General features: G+C 49.1%; 2 protein-coding genes across 51 annotated transcripts in view; both read left to right on the top strand.

Moving 5' to 3' along the window:
* Positions 1 to 440: 440 nt before the first annotated feature.
* acadl (acyl-CoA dehydrogenase long chain) lies at positions 441 to 3,574 on the top strand. The gene is made up of 11 exons (XM_078100193.1): positions 441 to 592; positions 1,128 to 1,304; positions 1,410 to 1,547; positions 1,627 to 1,791; positions 1,874 to 1,940; positions 2,029 to 2,193; positions 2,279 to 2,380; positions 2,487 to 2,600; positions 2,777 to 2,904; positions 3,003 to 3,089; positions 3,178 to 3,574. The coding sequence occupies exons 1-11, from the start codon at positions 516 to 518 to the stop codon at positions 3,269 to 3,271; spliced, it is 1,314 nt and encodes a 437-aa protein (XP_077956319.1). The 5' UTR covers positions 441 to 515; the 3' UTR covers positions 3,272 to 3,574.
* A 687-nt stretch (positions 3,575 to 4,261) lies between these two features.
* Positions 4,262 to 25,162, top strand: part of LOC120827560 (uncharacterized) — a 36,605-nt gene continuing 15,704 nt past the window's right edge. For 15 of the 50 annotated variants that reach the window (XM_078100188.1, XM_078100184.1, XM_078100170.1 and 12 more), the window contains exons 1-3: positions 4,290 to 4,350; positions 17,038 to 17,117; positions 21,572 to 21,637. The gene's annotated coding sequence lies outside the window, so the exon portion shown is untranslated. Of the gene's footprint in view, positions 4,351 to 11,916; positions 11,946 to 17,019; positions 17,118 to 18,861; positions 18,985 to 21,571; positions 21,638 to 25,162 lie in introns of those variants that run through there. The other 35 variants (XM_078100176.1, XM_078100191.1, XM_078100179.1 and 32 more) reach the window with 19 other exon arrangements.

Genomic DNA, 25,162 nt, shown 5'->3' with positions numbered 1-25,162 from the left:
TATGTCATAGCCACGTGGGACAACATAACCTTTTCACCTCTATTACTGCAACATGGTAACATTTCTTAGGAGAATACATTGTTTATTTTTTGACACCGTATATATATATATATATATATATCAACGTCCTGTTGATTTTAATATGGTGTACAGTGTAACTTGTGGCGTCGAGATTAAAGTCGTAAACCTGAAGATAGTCTGCCACCTTGTGGCCAAATGAGGAATTAGTGAGGTGTCACTCCGCTGCTTATTTCATTAACTAGACCTGGACTTTTCTTGTAGTGCAAAGAAATTGTTGAAAGTCACATTTTAAGTTCCTCTGCACCACATAACACACCAATCATAGTTAGTACCGACACACGGAACAAAAAGACGTGTTTTACGTCGTTAACAGTTATGACGTAGTTTTGTAGTCGGGAGCCTTAAAAAGACCACGGAGTGATGCTCTGTTGCTCCGCTGTTGTTTGTTCACGTCACAGACCATCGTAACATTCGACTCTCAGCTGCCGTCGAACATGTTCGTGAAGAAATTGAGCAAAGTTTGTCTTGTGGGGCTGAGAAATGTCTCCGGAAGAAATCAAGCGGCCGTCAGGTGACGTTTTTAACGCCAATACATTACTTATCAAGTCAGAGTTATCGATAATGGCTAAAAAGACGGACGAATTGACTTCGAATTGTTTGGTTTATGTATTAATGTTCGTTAAATGAAGACTTCATTGGCTACCGGATTATTGGTACATCTATTGAAGGTGGCCCAGTTCTACAGGTAAACTACTGGGTCAACGCAACCTTTGACCCACTTTTGTTTGAGACGTGCAGGTGGACGTGCTCTGGTTTACAAATTCACATCAACGTCAACAACCGCTGTTTTGTAGATTTGTATCTTTAAATCCTGGTTAATATTGATGTACAATTACATCAAACAAACAATTGAATGTACTCCCATGTGGAGCCTTAACAATTAGTCAATTAAACAATCGTTTAAAGCATGAATGCTAAATATCTTTTGTGCAACAATCACGATCTTGTGCTTTATAACAACAAAAAAATCAACATTTGGGATATATTGTCTATTACAAATGATTGCTGGCTTTCATGATTGGTTGAATTCCTCAAATTCTTCCCAGGCTATACAGCGAGGCCCAGGGCCTCGGATGCCCCGCCCCCCCGACCCGCCCCGAGACCTCCAGCGCCGCGAGCCTGATGGACATCGGCACCCGCCGGATCTTCAACGAGGACCACGACATCTTCAGACGAAGCGCGCGGCGGTTCTTCCAAGAGGAAGTGATTCCGTACCACGCAGAGTAGGAACACCGTGGAACCCTGAGCGGGTCGGCACTTTTTCCACACCTCCCTAGAGCCCCCCCCCCACCTCCCCCCTTTTTTTTTGGACCCCACCTCCCATCCAGGTGGGAGAAAGCAGGTGAGGTGAGCAGGGAGGTGTGGGAGAAGGCCGGAGAACAAGGCCTGCTGGCGGTGCTGACACCGGCGGAGCACGGCGGCGTCGGAGCGGACGTGTTGTCGGCAGCCATCGTGTGGGAGGAGCAGTAAGTGGCGCCAACGACTCACGTCAGCAGTGCGGCGGTCAGCCTCTTTTATTTATTTATTCTTTTCCCTCTCCTGCAGGATGTACTCCAACTGCACGGGCCCGGGCTTCTCCCTGCACTCTGACATCATCATGCCCTACATCTCCAACTACGGCAGCGAGCAGCAGATCCAGCGCTTCGTCCCCGACATGGCCGCCGGGAGATGCATCGGCGCCATCGGCATGACTGAGCCGGGCGCCGGCAGGTAGGAAATTCGAAGCAAACAGCCGCAACCGGGGCGACGCGGCGTGGCCATGACGACCCTGCGTCTTTTTTTTTTTTCCCAGCGATCTCCAAGGCGTGAAGACGTACGCCAAGCGGGACGGCAGCGACTGGATCCTCAACGGCAACAAGGTAAACACCGGCAAAAGAATAAAAAGCAGCCAGGGTCACCAGGGTTGGCAGCTCGGCGCGGCCCTTGAGCTCCCCCCACTGTTTCCAGGTGTTCATCTCCAACGGGTGGATGTCCGACCTGGTGGTGGTCGTGGCCGTGACGGACCGCGAGGCCAAGTCGGCCGCGCACGGCATCAGCCTGTTCCTGGTGGAAAGTGGCACCAAGGGCTTCCAGAAGGGGCGCAAGCTGGAGAAGATCGGGCTGAAGGCCCAGGTAACGGGGGCCCGGACGCTTCGGGAGAGTGGGGGAGGGATTACAAAAAAAAAAGGCACCGGTTGCATCATCTCGCTGTTTTCAGGACACGGCGGAGCTGTTTTTTGAGGACGTGCGGCTCCCGGCCGACGCCCTCCTGGGGGAGCCCAACAAGGGCTTCTACTACCTGATGAACGAGCTGCCGCAGGTGAGAAGAACTCCCCTTTTGGTTCTCCTACATACAGTAGATGCGTCCACCTACCGCGTCGATGTGGTTTGATGTGATCGTGAATCTTCGTCCTTTCGCGGCCCAGGAGCGCCTGGTGATTGCTGGCATGGCCGTGGCGAGCTGTGAGTTCATGTTTGAGGAAACCAGGAACTATGTGATGCAGAGGAAGGCCTTCGGCAAGACCATCGCTGATCTTCAGGTCTGTGTAACCGTGTTTTTGAGGGACATCTTCTGGTTTAGGGTGTAGGTTTTGGAGTTGTCTCATTCAGCTGCTGTTACGCACAACGCTCCAAAACGAGTACACGCTCGCTTTAGGAAGATTGAATCGTTTTCTTCCTGTGAATAAATGTCACCGGGTCTGATTCGGCTGCTCAGACCGTGCAGCACACGCTGGCCGAGCTGAAGACTGAGATCTGCATGGGCCGAGTCTTCTTCGACAACTGCATCCAGCTCCACGCCGAGAAACGCCTCGACGCCGCCACCGCCTCCATGGCCAAGTACTGGTGAGTGGGTGGGTTTTTTTTTTCCTAATATTTTAAATAAACTAACCTCGAATCCGCGTTGGTGTCGGTTTGCTGAGGTCCTTTCGGCTTCTCTTTAGGACCAGTGACCTCCAGAACAAGGTGGCCACTCAGTGCTTGCAGCTCCACGGAGGCTGGGGCTACATGTGGGAGTACCCCATCGCCAAGTGAGTGTCAAACGGGGGAGGGGGGGGACACATTGTTCGTACTCCGTTCCGTCCACGAGTCACCGAACTGCTGTCTGTCTTTTCCCAGGGCCTTTGTGGACTCCCGTATTCAGCCCATCTACGGAGGCACCAACGAGATCATGAAAGAGCTCATCGGCCGTTCCATTGTTCGCCGGAAGTAAGGAAGCCGGAGGGAGATGTACTTGTGAGATGGTTTGCGTGCAATGTACCACTGAATTTGAGGATTTAGTGGTTAGGATTTAAACTTGGCAAGAAAAAACTCTTGTCAGCAAAGGCTACACAAATATTTCAATATGGGTTATATTTGGTAAAATCTTGACCATTGCCAATGTGTCTTGGTTGCATCCATAAATATTCTGTTTGTGGCAGAAGATGTGAAGATATTCATTTTAATGTTGTGCACCCTTCATTGTCACTAGGAAATGTTGTAAATAAAGATGAATTAAATAACAACGTGTAAATCGGCATTAGCAGCCTGTGTGCATTAGTCTTATTTCCACCACAAGGTGGCAGCAAATGCGCGCACGGACGTGGCTGAAGGACGCAGCGGGCAGAAAGCGGACTGTTGAATGCAGCGCTGCGACTTGGCGCGTCCTCCTCCGGATGAGCGAACGGACGCCCGGATTCATGCACGTTATCACCCACCCAGCCCCCACCCAAAAGAAACGATGTCATTTAAGATGCAGACGAGCTACTGCTCACTGGGTCTTTCTCCATCGTCACCCCTCTGCATCCCATCCACGTTACCCCTCCTCACCCCCTCTCCCCCTCATTTTCCATGTTCCCTTAGCAACAGCCACGCCCCGGTGCTCCAGCTCTGCACTCACTCGTCTCCGCTGCGGACCGCGCGTCCTCCTCTCAGCAGAAAGCAGCCCAAACACCCTCTTTAATATTGCCAATGACTCGGCACGTTTCACCCACTCCGCGCACTGCCGGGTGTCCACGCAGGTGTGTGCGTTTGGGGGGGACTGGGGTCTCGACTCCCCCATGCGCTTGCATTTAGTTGCACATTTCCACTCCAAAGATGTTGCACATTTTTATATATAATATCAGGGAGTGGGGTGGGGGGGCACGTTCTAACTACTGCCGCACAATCCCCTCTGCGCCCGTACTGCGGTGTTTACGGTAGCTGAATGTGCGATGGGCGGGGTCAGAGGGGCCCCGCACCGCTCTCATTGTCACCAGGTTCTCTCCACACTCACAAGGGTGTTTAGTGGCGCTCAGCAGCTCGGACCTCCAGGTAAGAGGCGCAGCTCTTTGTCCATCATTTACCGGCTAATGAGGCTTTTTATTGATACGGATTACACTGCTTTTTTTTTTACAATGCAACACGGTGAAAGTTTATTAACGAAAAGGCCCCGTTGGTATTATTGTTGCCTCTGGCGTCCGCTAATCCTCAACTGTTGTGCGCGCGTCATGGTCAGATGTACAGTTATGCGTGAATTCCGAGATGGAAAAGGGGGCAATGTTATCTCAATGGGAGGGTGGTCGGGGGGTGTCACTTAGAGTCCCTTTACAGGGAAAATGCGGGTGGAACATTAATATGTCGTGCACGTGAAGAAATGTGTTAAATTGTTTTTATTTTTGCGGGGTTTATTTTTTTTTGTGCGCCTCTCGCCTCTGCAGCCTGCGCCTTTTGTTCTGGTCCACGCCTGTATGGTGCTGAAACCCCCCCTCCCCTCCCCCCCTTACTCACTGCAGTACAGGAGAGCACACCAGCCTTTGAAGATAAGCATATGATTTAACGTGTGTGGGTTATTTATGATATTTGAATGATAAGCCCCCTCTTTTAGTTGGCATATTGTCTGCCACAGCCAGTGGCCCCTTTCTGTAATTACCAGCTTGCACCAGCAAAAGGCAGCATGACTTGCATTGATGACATACATGCGTTGCAATATCGTTCGCCTTATTTAGTTGAATTAAGTTGCGTTGGCCGTAATGGACCCTGATGGGCGGTATTGTCTTTTAGAGCATATTCAGCCAAACATAAGGATCTAGAACGGTCCAGACCTCCATTCGGGGCGGATCGGTTCCAAACCGGCCTCCTCTCAGTGTCCCCGTCCCGCCTCCTTCACCTCGGGAGAAGCAGGGGCCGTCTGGATGTCAAAAAATTCCTTTTATAAAAAGAAATTAACGCTCGCATGAGACTGCGCGCCAGATTTTCCTTGCACATTCCCACAGCGGCCACGTAAGAGCCCCGGTACATAGAAGATATGTAATGAAATTCCCTCACATGCTGATGACGTGAGATTATGAACACGATCGCTCTCGGTTCAGGACGTTGTCGGTTTGCAGCTCACTCTGAGGTTCAGGAACTTGACTCGGTGTTAGTTTGAAGCACAATGCCCCCCGTTCGCTTGTTTAATTGCAATAACAGTTTATTTTCCCAAAGCGGTTCCTGTTGTATAAATATTCCCCTTTCACTGTGATGGTTACTCGTATTGATTATTGAATTAAGGCAAACCTGAGATGTTCGCAGGTGTCAATTCATCTCATAACATGCAAAGAATGTCCAGAAAGATAAAGGCATCACGCCAGATGTGTTCATTTATAATTCAATCCAGACACAAAGTGGAAAGATTAACTCCTGGACCATTTGAACGCGGGTTATGTGTTTCTTGGCTTGGCCCAAATGGAGGTGGACAAACATACCTACAGCCACACTGTGTGTGTGTGTCAGGTCTCACCCACTTCCTTCGCCAGGACAAACCTCTCTCAGGCCGGATTTGGAGTAATTGAAATGACCTTAATCACGAAACAGCAGGCCGTGTCCGTGTGTTTACCCGCGTAAGCTATGGAAACGGGCCTTAGCCACTTCTTACTTTTCCCACCGCTAGGAAACCCTATCCGCCTCCCTGCAGGGAACCGTAAGCACATTTCCTGAAAGTCGATTCTGGTTAAGCGTGCCGTTAAAACCCTGAAACCACGGAACCGCTGAAATGAAGACACGCCGCTGAAATGAGGACGAGCCAATGCGGCGTGTCTTCGTTTCAGCGGCTCCGTGGGGACAGGATGCTCCCGGGAAGGAATCGGAACGCAATGTTTTGGAGTTGAGATCCATTTCTGGATGAGTTTCTAGATTCAGGTCCAATGTTAGCCGTTACGGGCTCCCGCCTGGCGAGCGTCTGAAAGCAGGGGAGGCCGGTCACAGGTTCTTGATGACTCACGGCGCCTCTCCGTCCCCGGCTGAGGCCTTGTGCACGGCGGCTGTCTAACGGGAGCTGGCAGAACCGTGCCCTGGCGCCAGATTAAGTCTCGACCGCGAGACGGACCTAATCTTCTTTTTCGCAGTACGTCGCGAGGCATCCGGCGGCCCACTGACCTGCATGTGGAGCCGTTTCGAGACACTGCGTTGGGCAGAGAGGCATTAAAAACCAAACGGAAATGGGGGCAAGACCATTGGCATTGGGGCGAACCAACATGCAGGGAAAGGTCTTGGGTAACGGCTAAGAGCACCGCACGGTCCATCTGCGGACCAGATGTTGCCGAAACAGCTGTCAATCTGATTCCTTTTATTAGGACCCTTGAAGCTGATGCGCAGGGCGCGGCCGACGATGTTTCCTGGAGTTGGATAGACGGCGTGCGAACCATCCCGTGACCTCCTCGGCACGTGTGACACCCTCCGTCTACGGCTGACTAGCAGCCCAGTCTCCCAAACCGACCCCGACAGCCGGCGTCACATTTCATTCCTCACGGGCGATGCCCCTCAGAGAGGACACTCACTCGGGGGGGCCAACTATCCCCACGCATATTGGCACCGGTGATATTCTCGGCGCCGCAGTGTCGTAAACTCCCCTCGTCAGCCGATCCGCGGGGTCACCGCGGTAACTCGGCTTGAGTACCGCCAATCCACGGCACGTCCATCCTTGGGCCTCAAACCGATCTCCCTCCTCCAGGAAGCTTTTCTTTTTTTAGATCAGTCAGTGCCCCCGAAAGCACATTCCTAGGACATAACGTGCTGGCCGTTCGCACGGAGCCGTTGCAGGAAGTTGAATGCGTCTCCGTCTCGGCGGGGTTATGACATCGTATAGTGCGGCTTTATGTAGCTGACCCCTAATTGGGGCAAGAGAATGCAGGCAACTGGGCTGTTGACGTGTTCTGCGTGATATTATGGCTCTGTCGGTTTCTATATGCAGCCAGCTGGGCCCTGCATCTGTTTTAATGTCCACAACGCACTGGGACTTGGCAGGATTGTGTCGGCCTCGCAGTCGAAAAAGTGTAAAGGAAGTGTCGATTTAATGCCTTTAGTTATTGACTGACAGTAACAATGTGTTTTTGCCAGGTTTTTACAGCTTTAAAAGATCTCTGTCAGTGATCCATCAGAGACAGAACTGTTGAAAAGTTACATGGGACACTGGAAGAAACCATTCATGAGCCCTAGCGTCTTCCTGAATGGTCCAGGGACCTCCACTTAGCCTAGCGTAACCGCTAAGCTACGTAGCGCCGGGTCTTTATGGTTTCCAGATGTTCAAGCTAAACAGCTAGATTGTGTTTTCCCCATCGCTTTGCAAACATCGGAACATCGGGCGCAGTGTGCTGGGGGAATCAAAGAGCCTCATTGTTGGAAGTATTGTTGGAACATACACACTCGGGTTTCTTCATGCATCTATGAACATTTTTCTTCTCCATTGGATCTCAACGCAAGCAGGTTTTTTTTTTTTTTCCGCCACTTCATCCATTAAGGAATTGAACCTTATGGAAATAAATCTCCAAGGATCTGAGGCCTGAAGCTTCCTAAATGATTCCAGAGCACGTATTTTGCTGGGTAAACGTGTCCGTCTCTCCCTGCGTGCGTCTACTTTTCGCGACCGTGTTTTTGGATGAATGGGAACCCCCCCGACCCCCCGATTCATGAGAGCTTCAACACACAGCGGCTCTGTGGAGACAGTGTAAGGCGTAGAAACAGATGCACATCGATGCTACATCACGTTCCTGTAAGTCTCTTTGTAACTGGACTGCAGGAACACGGCAGCTGAGTGTGTGCAGTGGACCTCCTGGCCGGCTTCCATCAGTGGGGGGGGTTCACCACTGCCGATGTCTGAGGGGCTTACCAGCAGATGTAACATCCTCCCTTAGATATGTAACAGACAGAGGAAGATGAAGTGAGATGAAGGATGTAGTTTAGGGTAAAGAACCTTGCAGAGCACATTTTTAGGATGAAACACCTTTAAGTATAAAGGCCTCCTGCACCCTCACATGGCTTCCTGATCCACAAGCCTCTCCCCACCGGGACTGTTTGTGTTGTTTTTCAAGGGCTGACTGTGCCTACTGTCCGCGTTTGGGGGCCATTAAGGGCCCCCCTCACCACGGCAACCCCTGCCATGGAAACCAGCCCCTCAAAGGAATGAGCCATTTGAGTGCCAGTGTGTGGAGACGCTCTGTGTTGCTGCAGCTCGCTCCGTATAGGCGAGCGTTCACACGTTTTTCTGTCTTCCCTCCTGTTTTCTTGTTTCCTTTCCTTTTCCTTTTCAGCTGTGCAGAATACAAAGGGAACCATGTGGAATCTCGATTAGGTTCCTCGGTTCCTCGTAGCATGTTGTGCGACGAGCCGCGTGGCCCCAAAGCGCTGATCAGTGGAGGGAGGGTGGGAGACTTCACCGCCTCAGGTCACCTCATTAAGTCAAGGAGCATAAATCCTGGTGGAAAAGGGAGGCATGGGCTTCACTCCGCAGCATCTGTTGATGCTGCGGCCTCTGGGGAAGGCCATGCTCTCTTGTTAATGCTGACAAAAGCTGAAGACGTTAAACTCGCAGGCTACGATTTTCATTCATGTTTGAATTTGTACCAAACCGGCTTGCTATAGGTCCCCTGTTTCAGTCCTATTAAGCATTTTATATAGTGTAAAACATATAAACAACCAAAATATAGAAGGTAACCCACTTGGCTTCCTGCAAAGGGAAACTGTCTTATAGACATATTAAATCCTTTAGATTCCTGTACGAATGGTTTGTATTGTTTGAATCACGCCATATATACTGACTGATTTATATCATATGCCAACAATTTCCCCAGTTCCCCAATAAACTTTTATATCTACGTAGTGTTATTTGTATAGGTTTTATGAGTCGTACAGTAACATCTGTTTAGCGTCTTGGCCTCTAAGGACCAGCAAACCTGTCTGCTGTGTTTTACCTCAGCGTCTTAACTGTTTAAGACGGCAGTCGGTGCTGCAGCCGGTTGTTGGTACCGGCCCCGAACAGGAAGATTTAAAACTAATTAAAACATTATTTTGAAAGGGAGCATATTTGGAGTCTGTCGCGGTTCAAAGCCACCGGCTTTCGCATGTTCTTCTTCACAGTCCGAGCTGTGGGGTCGCCAATTTGGTCCCCCCTCGAGCCTTCTTTCTTCCCTCAGCTCACCTGACCCCCGTTGGCTTCCCCCCCCCCCACCCCACCCTCCCCTCCCTCACTCCCCAGTGGATCTGGTTGTCCACATTCAGATGCTAATCCTCTGCCATCTGCTTTCCACCTCGGGTGGCGGGGGCCGGCAGGGGGGTCCACACCGGGGGGAAATCCCTGAGCTCCATGTGCCCCGAGGGCTTGCCAGGCTGTTCGACACCTTTACACCCTAATCAAGACCCACTGAACGCCCCCCCCCTCTCCTCCTCCATCTTGCCCTGTTATGTTCAGTTCCCCCCCTCTATTCAGGGGCAATGAACCTTAGAATAATAGACCCGTTTTCCTGCGTGTCGATTGGTCAAAGAGGCTTCCGGGCTGAGAAGTCAATCAAAGTCGGAGGCCAAAAGGAGGCGGTCTGAAACCGCCTCCTTTTTATTGAAATGATGTGATTTACACGCCGTGTCAGAACTGTGGGAGTTTTGCTCCCACTGTTTTGAGCAGGCTTGTTGTTCTGAGGTGGTTGCATATCAACTTGTGGGATCGGGATGACATAACAGGGTAAAAGTCACTGCGGGAAGTTCCTCTTTGTCTGCTTTTAGAGTTAAAAATAAATGTGTGTGTAACACAGCCTCTGTCATGGATAAAGTAGATGTATTCGTGTGATGTACTTGAGATGCTGTTTGTGGCATACTGACCCCCTTAAGACAAATGCACTAAACCCCTCCACCAAGCCCATTGGATTAAACACACAAATGCATTGTCTGGAAGCTTAAGTCAAGGCTTCTCTTCTTATTTCATCGTGGTTATGTTGTAAATGTAATTTCCACATAACATAACAACAATACAAATCTGAGAAAGATTTACAATAATACCAAAGAGTGTAATGTACACCAACGTCAGGGGGAAAAAAAAGTAGAATATGTCTGGAATAAATGTAAATGCGGGCCAAATGTGGCTCTAGACAGGGATCCTAATTAACACAACATGGGAAACAATGACAGGCCACATAAATAGTAGTTAGAGAGCCGTGTAAATGTCCAGGAAGTTAATGAAGGACGACATCGCACCTCATCGCATCAGCGCTTGGTACCTGGGATGCGGCTCCGCTCTTCAATAACTCCGCCATCTTTCTTCACTCCTTCGGCTTTTGTTAATGGAAGCTGGCCTGAGGTTCCCAGTCAACGAGACCCCCCCCCCGCCCACACACCCCCCAGCCTCTCTCACCTCCCTTAAGAGCCCGCTCTTATTATTGCCCCCCCCCCACCACCCCCTGCATGCCGTGCACAACCTCCTCTCGCTCCGACCACAACATCGCTGTATCACTTACGCTAACAGGCTGCACTTAGAGCATCTAAAGGTGAAAGCGACGCTTCCTGTCGACGCTCGGGGGCAGAACACGACGTTCATTTATAAAAATATAAAAAGCAGTTTAAAAGGCTGTTTTGAGTTGATTGAATACTTGTGTACGTCTGCTAAGTTACCACTTCCCTCGCCGCTGGGCCGGTGTCTCTCCGGGGCTTGATGCGTTTTATTCCTCGCCTGCTTAAAAGTTAGAGCGAGCAAGGAGAACTGTGCTCCACTGGGGAGGTGTCAAGGAAGCGAGATAGCTGAGCTTAGCTTAGCATAAGTGCACATAAGTGCTGTACATCGCATTTCTTTAACGTTGTGGGTATAACATGCTGGTGACGATACGTTTTTGAAGTTACCGTTAAAACCATCTGTCTTTGCAAAGTCAACGAGCTATTTTTTAGTAGCCATACTACTTATTAAGGGGAAATTAATCAAAATAACCAACTGCTTGCTCACGCAAACCTGTTACGTACGGACCTGCAAGCGGCAGCCATTTCTTTTCCATTTGAAAAGCAAGATGCCAAAACGTAACGCACTGTTATTCATTTTCTCACAAGGGTAAAAATCAACATCATCTGTACTCCCGAGCCTCTCGCCGTGACTCATTCTTATTTGGCAGACGGGAGGAGGGGGGGGGGGTGTGTGTGTGTGTGTGTGTGTGTGTGGCATTTGTGTGCATGCGAGCTGTCAACATCCTCCTACCGCTGCAGTAAAAAAGTCCTCTGCAGCTGCCCCTCCCCCTCCTCCTCCTCCTCTTCCTCCTCCCTGCTCGTCTCTGATGACTTCCAGAAACTTCGGCCCTTTGCTCCGTCTCGGTGACACGTGTGTGTCCGAGCGCTACAGCTGTTGCCTGCTGCTTCTCACGCTTCTCTGTGGGGAAGCGGCCCAACATCTGTCCAGCATCGTTGTTGCTAATAATCTTGGGACTTCTGCATTGGTGTGTTTTCCGAGAGTTGTCTATATTGCATTGATTTTGTGCGTATTGATATCATGAAGCAGCCCTCCTCGTCTTCGTCTACTTTTCACCGGGATTCGTTGGGCTGAGCTCTGACTGTCCTCCCGCTGGAGCTTTGTGACTTTAAACCGTTTCTCTGCTTTCTCCACCCGCTGCAGCTTTACTCGGGGAATAGAGGCGGCTGTGTTCCCTGTGAGTCAGAAGCATGTTGTGTCTTTTTTTTCTTCTTTTCCATGGTGTAATATGTGTTTATTGTACAGTAGCCTGTGTTTTTTAGTTCACGGACGACTACAAAGCTCACGGCTACACCCTGTGGTTAGTGTAAAGCCAGGCACATGCGAGCAAACACACACACACACACACACACACACACACACACACACAACCTGGCAGGGAGTTGATACATTCGCCCTCAGACGGGCACAATTTTATTTAAGTCCATAAAAATAGTTCACTGCGTTCTCACCCCTGAATTCCCCCACAAACACACTCCACTTCCTGTCTATTCCCCCCCCCTCCCCCCGAAAATCCTGTGTCTGTTTTGTAAGGGCCTCTCCGGGGGCATATTTCACATTTAAGGAATTTCCTGTGTCCGGCTTTTATCAGAAGGGAATGACAGTCTACGCCATCTTAAGTCTGTGTGTGTGTGTGTGTGTGTGTGTGTGTGTGTTCCCATCCATATTCAGTACATGCATATGAATGTGGGAGACGAGACAATGTGGGTCACCTGCTGGGTGGCAGAGAGGAAGGACCAGTTTCCTTCCATCGCAGATGGACAGAACAGCTCCGGCTGTTGCATGAGAAGCATATTGGACATTCCCAATGTGTCTGTGTGTGTTACTGGTTGTGCGATTGCGTGCAGGCCATTGAGATGATCCGACGCTCACACTTGGCAATACGACGCAGCCGTCTATTTTCTTTTGGAGAGAGAAAGTTTTACAAGGCGCTCTGGTTTTAATGCGTTGAAAAAGCGCTTTTCACGAGTCCCGAGGCCGCCGCCGCGCTCTGTTAACAACGACAAGCGGCTGTGTTGTCCCGTAGCGCGGTCAATGTAACGGTTTCTTTTTTTTCCTAAAACAGGAATGGAGCTGAGATCATCTGGCGTCCCGTGCTAGTGCTGCTGTAAATAAACACCAGGCTGTAGATGTATCCCTCGGTCATTGAAATGAATTAACATGGTGGTGGAGCGTACTGTGCAGACTGTCCTGAAGTAAACAGATTGAACGGCTGACGCGACGTGGGCTTGACCGTTGGGTTTAGTTGGAGCGAGTCCCTTTTGTGGTGTCTATATGCAGAGGATCAGCTTCTGCGTCTAGCTGCTCTGAAGAAACTGACCTTTGACCTCTGACACCAGTGTCCTCAAACAGCTTTTGGTTGGACAGCAGCATCATATATCTATGAAAGGCTTTTTGTTGTTGAGTGAATTAAAAGCTCTGGGAATACAAAAGGAAGGAGTTTTTCTCACTTCAAAGGAAAGGACTTGTGGCTAATAATCATAGGGGCGATGTGGCGCAGGGGGTAGAGAGGGTGAGCTGGTTGGTGGTTCAAGTCCCGGCTGCCCAATATCCCATGTCGAAGTGTCCATGAGCAAGACACCTAACCCCTAATTGCTCCCCGGGCAAGAATGTAAAATGCCATGGGTTAAAAATGTAAAGTAAGTCGCTTTGGATAAAAGCGTCAGCTAAATGACCTGTAGTGTAATAAATGTGATGACATTTGATGAGCGCCATATGATTGACCTGCCTGAGCCACAAGCGTATCTGCTAACCTTTCAACAGAAAGCCAGATAAGCACGGATTTGGGTAATTAGATTTCTCGGGGACTTAAATCTAATTCCGATTGTTTTTTAAGGCAAACAGCAAAACAAGCGGATGTCACCGTGTTTTCTCCCATTTCGAGGCAAAGGGAGCAGTCCGTTCCTGTAAAGATGGCCGTTGTGCTGGATGGAGATTGCTCTCGCGATCCCGCTGCTGCTGGAGCGGTGATCCGATCCTCGGTCATTAAGATGCGTCTGCCAGTGACGGCGATTACCCGGTCTGGCTGGAAGTATTAACGCGGCTCGGGCTGTAAGGCTCCTACGTGTAGTCTGTGGTGGTCAGCAGAAAAGGCACCTTGTTAGGATATTTCTTTATTTCAAGAAGAAAAACTGCTAATCTAAATAGATCTTCATTTTTATTTTTCTTAGCAGTTAAAAAGACTGCTGTTAAAGAGTTTTAATATATTTATTTTATTTTAAATATTCATAAAAGTTTTTAGTGGCTCTGGGGGAGCGTTGTCAAGTCTGATAAAAATCACCCTCACGATGCCATGGTAATGTCACCAGGGTTATCTTTCATTTTAGGGCCACTACTTTTGGCATTTTGGCCTCTGCCCTCTTAGTTTTTGGCTGTTTCAGTCTTGGTGTTATTGCAATCTGTAGTGACAGGAGAGGGTAAACCCCACCCTACAATATACCCCATTTTATAGTATTTTTTCATTCTAAATAGTTACTAACTAGAGCTTGGGACAATAAACTTGTGTCCTCAATTTCTCATATACTTCTATACATCCAGACTCTTTTTTTTGCATTAATAAGAGTGGCCCGGTGCTCACTTTGTGCTTTTTTTTTTGTGCCTTTTGTCTCAAAGTCCTCAGCCATCTTTAATCCATATCTGCATATATTCATGACATCTGCTCTCTGGTGAAACCACAGCAGTTCAAGGTTGTTTTTTTATGGTGGCTCACACAAAAGCCGAGCTGCAATTACAGCTTCGATGACACCTAAAAACCACTGAAGCCACTGCAGCTCGAGCACCTGCAATAAATTTGTTCATTCAGTGAAATCCAGTCTGTGCAAGTGCTGTTGCATAAATAAAAAAAAAACATGAGTCAGGCTTTCAGGCAGTCAGCAAGTCTGGAATTCATATCGGCTGATTGATTTCAGCACTTGTTTCCTTTTTTTTTTGAAAAAACATTTTATACTTGATTTGTTAATCTTTACGACAAAGAAGAAAAAATAACATCATAAAATAAAAACATATTTTAAAGGCTCCTATAGGAGCAATTCACTTGAAGTAAAGATGTATTTGTTGTTTCCAGACTCTCTACGAAATCTCCCGTCCAAATCGGGATGAAGGAGCGCAGGCAGATTACGCCCAAACCGATGACGATCTATTCAGCTAATCCTGATCATAGTGCGTTGGCCGTTCCCCAATCTCAGTGCTGGAGAATCAGCGATCAACCCGCACCCCCCACTTCCAATACAGCCACGCGATTGACCTACCTTTTCATTTGAGATTTAGATTTAGCTATGAATTGTGACCGTGAGAATAAATCCTATGCCCTCAAAATAATAAGTTCCTCTTTTTTTCCAACTTTTGTCTCTCAGAATTCATAAAATGGTGAAGAAGTTCCGTCTTTGAACATTCCTTAAACCCAGTGAGGCACTGCAGCGTGTCCTGTTTGCGGAGCTATTTAATAAGTGCGTGTCTGATGTTGAGCCGCCCAAACAGGGTTAACGAAATGTGTAATCTGGTGAGGTCGAGCTCAGCCTGCCGCTGTGTCTGTTGGCGGTTGTGGAAGATTGGCGTAAGCGCGACCGCCCTCTGCTCTCTGCCAGCGGAGGCTGATGGGAGATTAGATGTCGACGGCTACGCTAGCTCGCTAGCTTAGCTCTCTTGGCTAGCGCGCTCTGCTGCTCCGGTCCAGGCCTCGCTCTGTAATCGGAGATAAAGGCCGGCTGGCGTTGACAGGGCCGTCTGCGGCTCTCCGAGCTTTCATCATGGGCGGTGGGGGGACTTTCACGCCACCCAACCTTCCCTTCATTCTGTGTCCCCCTCCCTCGTCTCGCATCTCCCAAAAGTACCGCTTTTGTGAAAATGGTCTCCTTATTCAATATGACAGGTGATGGTTAGGTGATTGGGCTCCAACAGGTTGATTACAGTCTCACGCTGATGGCTCTATCTGCCCCCCCCGCCCCCCTCAAGCTAACGATGGGACTGAGGGAGCATGTGTTGCGGGCAGGAAGCATCAGGGCTCCTCGTCCTCTAATTTCCTTGTAAGTGGTTTTGGAAACAGATTGTAGATGCGTCCATTTATGATTTGACCTCACATCAACCTCAGTGGTCTCTCCGTGGTTTGGCCATCAAATCGGGGAGTGTCCCCTTGACATCAGTCTGGTGGAACTGGTTTTCTTTATCGGGTTCATTTAGTTCCTCCTTGAAGTACAGGTTGAGGAGTCTGCTTTAATGCTCGTCTGGTTTAGAATATCAACGTCGTCTTCACCAGGATCCACGCCAACGTGGAGCAGTAGGAGCAAAACTAAACCGTTATTATTGAGACATCAAAGGTGCTCTCAGTTATTTTAAAGCGTGCTATTGGCTCACCCGTTTGGTTTCTCTTGTTTGCATTTATTCATCCAGTTGTGCACATTTCCACTCATTCATCTTTAATTTCCACTTTCTTGGTCGTATTTTCTGTATCTATTCCAAACGTTGACATCTCTCGTGGCTACAGCCATGAGTATCGTTCATTTCATGTGGTTCTGAGGCTGGCGTAATGAGCCCGGCATTAGGCTTTCAGCAGTCAGCGCTCCCGAGTGGTCTGCTTTTGCTCTGCTCGCCTCAGACCCTCTCATCCCCCCCCCACCCACCAGTTCCCCCTCCCCACCGCTCGCCGCCTTTGTCTCCGTGCTGCTGCTGCAGTCGGCCATGCCTGCAAATGAGCACCAGGACAGAGCGATTATTCAGCACGGGGCGAGCCCCGCACCCCTTTTTTTATTCCCGCTGCACCCGCTGTCATGTTCAGGCGCTGCATGCATTCATAACACGGAGACCTTTCGGCAAAAGCAACATTTCTTCTACAGATGCAGCTTGGAGGGGAATGAAATATGGTGCTTGAAATTCCTTGGACAGTGGTTCATCTTGGAGCTCAATTCCCTCTGGGGTGGATGAGCTTCATATCTCTTTCAAACACGAATTAATGTGGCTGACACGTGCACGCAGACACACACATTCATCATGCCCATCCCCCTGTTATCCGCCGCTCCTCAATGCTACGGAGACACTGGTTTGGTTGCAGAATGTGTGCTGGTGAAGGGGAAGTTAGGGCGGCGTGAGACAGCATGCATGTTGGCTCGGCTGCGTGTGTGTGTGTGTGTGTGTGTGTGAGCTGCAGAAGGGTGCTTGCCGGCTCCGCTCAGCCATCTCTGTCAGCGCGGCGCTGCTCCTGTGACTCTGGTTCGCTCCCTTTTTCTGTCTCTCATCTTTTCTTTTTTCCCCTTTTCTTGTCTTTTCTCTCTCTGCAGAAGCCGCTGCCTTGCCCTGCACCCCCCCCCCCCCCACCCCCATCGTGACACACAAGCAACCCGCTGCCCTACCCAACCAGGTAAGACGTTTTCTATTTCTCCTTTTTGCCGGGGAATCTTGTCATGCTTTTAAACCACTTAGCAAAGCCTCATAGAATACGAATGATTTGTATCCTTGTCTTCCTCAGCTCCCCCCTTCCTATGATCTTTAATCAATCCCTCCCTTTGTTCACACCCTTTGAGTCTTTATTATTCTGGATATTTGCCGCCGACATATTGGAGAGTTGTGATGAAAGCCAGGGGCTGTTTCTGTGTTCTGCACCCGGTCTAGACGTCTCTGATTATTCAGCCGGCGGTAGAGTTCACCCACAGTGTGCCGCCACCGCTGCTGCTTCTGGGCGCCGAAGCACATGTATACAGAGAGAGAACACCGTCCCTGTCACTTTGTGATGGCGTGAGGCCGGGCGGGGCGGGGCACGGGGGGGGGGGGGGGGTCGGGGGCGACTGGTAGCGACTCGGATCGAACAGATCGGTGGTGTTTTTCTCAGTGGAAGTGACACCGAGGCCGCGGGACACATCGCCACGCCTGTCACGAGGGTTCGTGAGGAGCTTTCGGACCGACGAGCTGTTTTTTTTTGACGTGAGCAGGTGGATGACGGAGTGACGAGACGCCAGCTCTGACGTCCCTCCGTTTCCCCCTTTTCTCCCACATCTTCCCTCGCCCTCTGGTCATTCCTCCCTCAGCATGTCCCCACTTGTTTGGATCTCCCCCCCCCCCCCCCCCCTTGTCTCCCTCATGTTATGTCTCTCTGCCACTGTCCTTCACTTGAGATTGGCAGCTCCGAGCCGGGCTGTCCGTTCCTCGGGAACCGACGTCGAATGACGAACACCTTATGAGAGGCGAGCGAGGGGGCAATGGCGCCCACTCTCTGTCCTTCGTTTCAGGGTCACAGATGGAGTACTGCCCCGCCCCCCGCCCGTTCGTCCTCCTCCTCTTCCCATATTTCCTCCATCCCTGGCAGCGAGGTCCCCGTTTGCTGTCGCTGGCCGACCAACTGTAGCCGCGGTCGCAGGGCTGAAGCAGTGGGAGATGGGGACATTGTTTCAGGGTCAACGTTGTCAGCGAGGCATCGCGTAGGTGTCAAGAGAGAGAGAGAGAGGAGGCCATTGTTCCTGCGATTGTCAGTTAGAAAGCCATCTGAAAAATACCGTTTGATCAGCGTTTAATCCTGCAATGCTCAACTGTTATCAGGCATTATGACAAGTGAAGGATCCAGCGTTTTCATTATTTCGATTTGGAACACTTACACAATGAAAGCTGCTCTCCCGACAGTGCGCTCCATCCACAATATGTTCAACTTTTTGGTGCTCAAAACCACAGGTGAGGCTCAGTGTGCCTTGAAGCGCACATTTAACCACATATGTTTTCGTCCTGTCATTCAGTAATTACCAAAAGTATCTGCGCTTGCGTTTCAGCCTCCAGGGGGGTCTGATACCCATCACAGATCAAAAATGTAACGCAGGTTATTTTCGGAAGGCAAACTGTAGGCGAAGGGGACATGGGGTCGCGTCAACACCACCCTCGACTTTGACGGTCCGCCCTTGAGTGTCAGCTGGGTGCGCAGCTGGATGCCGCCGGTTGGCCTATAAAATAGACGGCTTTTTATTCCAGGCAGAACTTGTATTTGGATGTAGAGATTTCTAGCTATTTTCTGCCCCATGAGATGCTTTTCAATGTCCAGCTTGCTTATTAGCACCTTGCTATCACAGGACAGCTGCAGTCTTCTCTTAAGATGTTTGATATTTTACACATTTTCAGAATCTACATTCTTCAGAGGGGAAGGTTTTCCACAGCAGTTAAGTTGCAGCTTGCAGGCTCCGTCATGTTGAAGGATGGATAATGAATATGGACTCTTGAGTGCAACTGTCGCCCCGGGGAGACCAAGGGCGACCTGCACCTGGTCCTGCATGCTTTTACGTTGTGTGCGTTTTGAAAGTGGCGTCACTTCCTGTGTCTCTCTTTTGCATTTGTGATGCGTTGCTGTTCTGCAGCAGATGTGTTACAGGATACAGTGCAAAGTGTATCAAACCTACATTACTTATGTATATATTGTGAAAATTGTCCTTGGGGCTTCCACGTTTAGCTCACGAGCATTGTGCATAAACGATATAGCTCTCTTTCACACTGTAGAACAGCCAGTGGGTCAAATTGTGAAGTACACTCCATATTGTATTATATGAGCTCCTCTATTCTTTCTCTATTAATGAGCCTCTTTCCCGGCAGGAGGCTCATTAGTCACACAGGGCCCTCTGTACTCAGTGCGGTGTGGAGGTGTAGAAAACACATCCCCGAGGCCGCCGCTGAATAAAGCAGTTCGGGGTGAAAGGCAAAGTTCTTAATAGAAAAAGTCCCAGCGAATCCCGGGTGCACTTACTCGCCGGGCTCACGTGGAGAGAAGTCGCTTAAGGAAAGAGAACGAGGAGCCGTGAATGTTTAACTTCATTCTTGATTTTGTTTTATTTTGAAACTCTTTCCGGTGAATACTCCTCACCTCGACCTTGTGTGCCTTTGTGTGTGTGTGAGTGTCTTTGGGGGGAAGGAGGCTGTCCTGGTGAATTATAGATGAGTAGGTGGCCAAGTTAAGAGGCGAGGAGGCTGAGGCTACAGAAACACGGACGCGCCTCATTGGCATGAGAGGTGTCGTGTCCTGGCACCAGATCAATTATCCTTATTATTCATCAAGAATCACCTGTCCTTTTTTTTCTCTCTTTTAGTCGCTGAAACGTGTGCATGGGTGAGTTCAAAGGGGACATTTGGACAGTTGAGGGCGTGCAGGATGAGCAATGAGTCCTGTGTAGCAGAAAGCAACTAAACCGCCACCAGATAATTGAGGAAATATCTTCCTGTGATGTTCCGCGTTATCGCTCCTCGTTTCAGCAAAGTTCTGCGAGGTTTATCGCTCCTTTTAGCACAGCTCCGAGATTAGGATTCATTTCCTGTTCGCCTCGTCTCTGATGATGAAGTCAAATCTGTGGATTAGGTCGGCCCCTGACCTCCTTCCCTTCCTTCCTCTATCCTTGGCTCTTCCCTCTTTGCCTTCTGTTTAGCACCCTTGCCCCCCACCGTGGGCAACTTGAAGATCAAGCACTAAGTTCATCTGTGAATTGATCCTGAAATAAAATAAATGGATGCCCTCTGGGGGGGTTTTGGGGGGCGAATTGTGTTGAGTGAGATTAATGTTTTGTAACAAGCCGGCCAGGTGGTGCGTGCGAGAGGGATCGTCTACTGCGACATCTAGAAAGGTGCCTTCTATTTCGGTCGCGCTCCCGACATTGTGTGTTCGGGGCGGTAACCACACTCACCTCTCTGTAGCTTCCTCTCTCGTCATGGGGATGTTCTCCAGACTAAGCCTCGCTGGCTGGACGCCCCCCTCCCCCCCCTCTCCCGCCCAAGGAGAGACATTACTTCCTGTGTGACCTGACCCGTCTCTTTTTTTTTCCTCTCACTTTTCTCTCTTCTCGCTCACCCTCTTTTTACTCGGTCTCCTCCCCCCCTCCTAGTCGCTTCTCTGTTAGAGCTTGATTTGTGAATCGTTGGTGTCCTTCTCTGCAGACAAATAAATGAGAGGAGAAGATAGAATCAAAATAAAAAGGTGCAGATGTTTGCAGTTAATCTGTTCTGGAGGCTTGACACCTTTTTTGATTTGAATTCCCATAAATCGCAACACGATGCAAAACGTTTTGGTTTGTGCAAAACTTTAAGCAAAGATTGTGAACAAGCAAGTCCTCATTTCTGCTGCTGCTGCTCGTGGATTTGTAGAACCTTCTGTTTTCTGTAATGCGTGGAGTCCTTGAGGAGAAACACTTGTGTTTCCTCCTCTGTGAATTGAGTTTCCTCCTTCTTCTTGCCTCTGTCTCCTCTCCGATGAACCCTCCTCCTTCCCGTGCGGAGGATCTCCGCTCAGCTCTCTTAACGTTGCTTCACTTCACTCCCCTGTCTCTTTCTTTCTCCGTCAAACTGCATGTTTTGGAGGATCTCCTCCCCCTCTGCTCTGTTTTATACCTCCTGACAATCCAAAAGAAAAGGAAACGTGAAAATCTTGAGCCTTAACTCCTCTCCTGGCTCAGGCCCCAATGGACCGAATGCAAGAACTGGACAAATCTCACAGCTGACACTTGTAATCACTTAAAAACAATCAACGTCTGTCTGGATGAGCACCATGATCGCAGTTGCCGTGGAAACTACTGACCTCCGTTTCTCTTTTTATCTTCTCCTTTTGAAGTGACTTTTGTTGAACTTGAACATTGGTCCGTCTTTCTCTTCAGTTTCTCAGCATTCTTTTCGGGGGGGGGACGGGCGGGGGGGGTCCGGTTTATGTTGCTGGCAGACTCCTGGTGACGGAGCCAAGCTGCTGTGTGCGTGCAATGTGCAGCGATGGTCCCTGAGTTTAATGTGGACCTGGCAGCCTTACTGAAGCCCCTGACCCTGTACTCCCTCTTCTCTTCTTTCTTTTTTTTTTTTTTCTTCATGCAGGTCTCGGCAGAAGCGTCAACTCGGCACTCGTCCGTTTCATCCGCAAGTGAAGGCCACTCGAGTTAGGTATGCTTAGAAAGAAATAACTGAACGAAACGGCAGTACACACGCATGACATTTCGCACTCACTTTTCCCATGACTCATGGGGCCCCGGCAGTCAGATCTAAGTGGCCGCACTCAGCCAGATGATTAGCTTGGCTCTCCACGGATGTGTAATAGAGAGGGAATTAAGTTCCGCAAACATGTTGGAAAGAAAAGGCGGGACAATTGTTTCGCTTGATGTCATGTCAGATATTCATGCGAGCCAAAACAGAACGGCACTAGTATCGTGCTTTTTTTAGTTTTAATTCCTGGGGGTAAAATGACAGAGCTAAATGTAGATTTGGTGGTAAATTCAGCGACGTCTGGTGTTTTTTTATCTGTACTGCAATGTGTTTGCTCCCAGCCAGATTGAAGGAGGAAGCAATTTACAGAGTTTTTGGGGGAAACACAGCGTTGTGTGTCGCAGTCTTTTTATTGTTGTTTTTATTGTTTGGGATGATTTGCAGGAATTCTTGTGCAGCGGGTGAATCTCACCTGTTAAATCCCAAACATGGTAACAGCAATGTACTAAGAAATCCTATTCTGTGAATTTTGTTGACGGCAATCTTTTATTTTTACAAAACATTTGCTGTTGTACCACATTAAAATAACAGCATCCACATCAGCGCCGGCATAAGAGTCTAAAATGGTCCCAAACAGCAACCAGCTATCAGCGTATTGATGGATTTAAAAGGCTCGAGTCCCATTAGTGTCAGTGCAGTTAGCGAGGACCACCGGGGGAATGGCCCGGAGGATCTGCTGACCTACATCAGGATCCATATCGTGGTCAAAGTCCATTCTCTCCATAGCTGGCGTCCTCTCCTGGGCCACCAGCAGCCCCTCCCGCACCGTGGGCTCACATCACCATGGGAACAGTGACATCAGCGCGGGGTGGGGCTGCAGCTAAAGATGAGGGAACGCCAGCAGACAGGAAGTGAAAGGAGCTGGGCTGGGAGGGGGGGGTAAAATTTGTTTTATTGGAGTAAAATAACAGCGGCGTATATATATGAATACAATATAATGGTGATACTATTTTAACAATGCACGTTTGCACTGCCAAAACACGAGTACTCTCTAAGCCCGTTTCACATGCAAACTTATTTCAGGTGTTTCTGAGGAGTTCTGAAGCCCCTTGAGTTCCCTCTGCGCCTCTACTGCTGTCATTACGGTACCTAATCCGCAAGCCGTGGAATCAGCTCCACACCTCGGATTATTATACATGGGCGTGTGTTTTAGCACTGGCGCCTCTCGCCATGCACACGCTCCATCCACACTTCGATGGCAGCGCTCATTACGCGTCGACCCCCCACGCGTCTTGCTGAGTCAACAAAACTTAATCCCCCCCCCCCCCGTCTGCTGCTGCTCAGGAGGAAGTCGCCGGGTTGATTACAGGTCACTGGAACCTCCAGTCAGGCACGTGCACGGACATTTTGGGCGGCAGGTGCTCAAACCAAAATAAAAGGGCACCGATTGCCCAAATTATTTATGAAATTAAAAGTAATATTAATAAGTAAATAAAAAGCACAGTATGACATTTTCAACTTATTTTCAATACATATTTATTTTTGTTAAAACTAACTCAATTTATCTAATTGAATATACATATGAATAACAGGCAAAAACGGACAAAACAAGGCCATATTGTACTTAAGCAATAAGGTACTCAGGCGAGGCAGCACTTTATCATTACTTACTGTTTCTGACAGAGTTGAAGCATAAGCAGCATTAAACTAGTAATATACCACAATATACCTCACCAGACTGTCATGTAGCTCAACTTAAGACCTTTCATTTCAATAATTTAATTAAATTAAATTAAACAAAACTAGTGGACTAGTGAACTTGTCTAATTTGTAAAATAATTTGTCACAAGAAATCAAATAAATGCCCCGTCAGATATCAAAACACATTTGGGGGGAATTGATGACAGAGAGGGAGTAGTTATTATTCTTAAAAATTGTGCTCCAGCAGAAGGGGCACTTTTCTCACCCAGGGCAAAAGGGCAGGTGCTTGAGCACCACTAGAGGTCTATCTGTGCACGTGCCTGCCAGGAGGGTTACCGTTACCCATCATCCACTGCAAACGTGGCTCTGATGGCCCTTTGACAGTGCAGCGTATATTTGAAAGGAAATATAATTTTCCATGCCAACTTTGACTGTACCCTGATTTCTAATCATATCATCGGTCTTCATTGAGATCTAGATATGGATTCTGATAAGTCCACTTCAGTTAACAAACAAAGGCCTTGTTGTCTCTAAAACTACTATTTACCGTGAGATGTAATAAATCCTTGAACAATAAATGATAGGATACAGGACGGAAAGAGGGAATTAAGGATTAAATAAGGATTACTGCAACAAATAGGAATTCAGAAGGACAAAACACAACATTTCTTCAGACATGAATGGCCTCCACAGTTGTTTGCATGTTTAATATTCAGAGCTAAAATCTACCAATGTCGAAAGTCAAACCTAAAACCGGAGAGCGAGCGCTCAAACGGAGGATTAAGGCCCGGTTGGCGTACCGAGATTCCGCCGACCCTCCTAAATGGATGGTGACATTCCGATGTGAGCGGCGCTCCACAGAGGCGTGATGAGTGACCCAGATTGGGGTGCGGTCGGAGGAGGTGGGGGGGGGGGGGGGGTGTGAGGTCGGATTTGGCACTGGGGATCGGAGGGGGTCTGGATAGAAGGTGGAGGCATTAAAAGACAAAAGAAAGAGGGAGACATCAGAAGACCCTCGGGCACCAACGCCTCACCTTCTCAGTGCCGAGACTTAACGGGAATTGACAGTCCTCCAGTGCTGTTGGTTTAACCCTTTGAAGATTAGGTCGCCGTGGTTACACTCTAAATGGCACCAGAGTTATTGTCTGCAGCCGATTGCTACATCCGTTTTTTAATGAGGTTTTCCTGTTCATAAAAGCAGAACTTTTATGTTCTTCAGCCACCAGCAAAAGCAAAATGCATCCTTAGGAGTAGTCTGCTTCTTTGGTGGTGTTACATTTGAATAGATACGCATTACATACTTGATCCTTTTCTGTCGGACACAACACGACTGGAAGGGAGAAACGGGAGCCGGCGATGTCTGATCACTTTAACCGCACGCAAGGTGACGAGGTGTGCCTGAAGAGCACACGGCGCCGGGGCGAACCCACAAATCACGAGACCAATAAACAGTTTGACCAGGGCTCAGTGTCTAATGTTACCACATCTGTTCAAGACGACACGCTCAACCGCATCGCGTCGCTGTGATGTGGCGGTTTCTAAACCAGCGTCAGCCCGGCTGATTTCTTCCATAGCAACAGCTGGGACGAGACTCGCCTGAGCCCCGGGCTGGGATTCTCTGTCTCAGACAGTTTGGCCCAATATCTTTAAAGTGTCAGTAGGCCTTTCCTCTCCTGTCCTCTCCTCTCTTCCCTTTGTCTATTTTCGGATGTGATCCTCACGTCACCGCGAGCCTGCCGCTGTGCAGCGCTGAAGGGAAGGAGACGAGGGAGGAAGGAGGAGGCA

Source organism: Gasterosteus aculeatus, chromosome 1 (genome assembly GCF_964276395.1).
Source record: "Gasterosteus aculeatus chromosome 1, fGasAcu3.hap1.1, whole genome shotgun sequence".
Taxonomy (NCBI): domain Eukaryota; kingdom Metazoa; phylum Chordata; class Actinopteri; order Perciformes; family Gasterosteidae; genus Gasterosteus; species Gasterosteus aculeatus.
The sequence above is the reverse complement of the archived record's forward strand: the minus strand, read 5'-3'. Positions and strand labels throughout refer to the sequence as shown.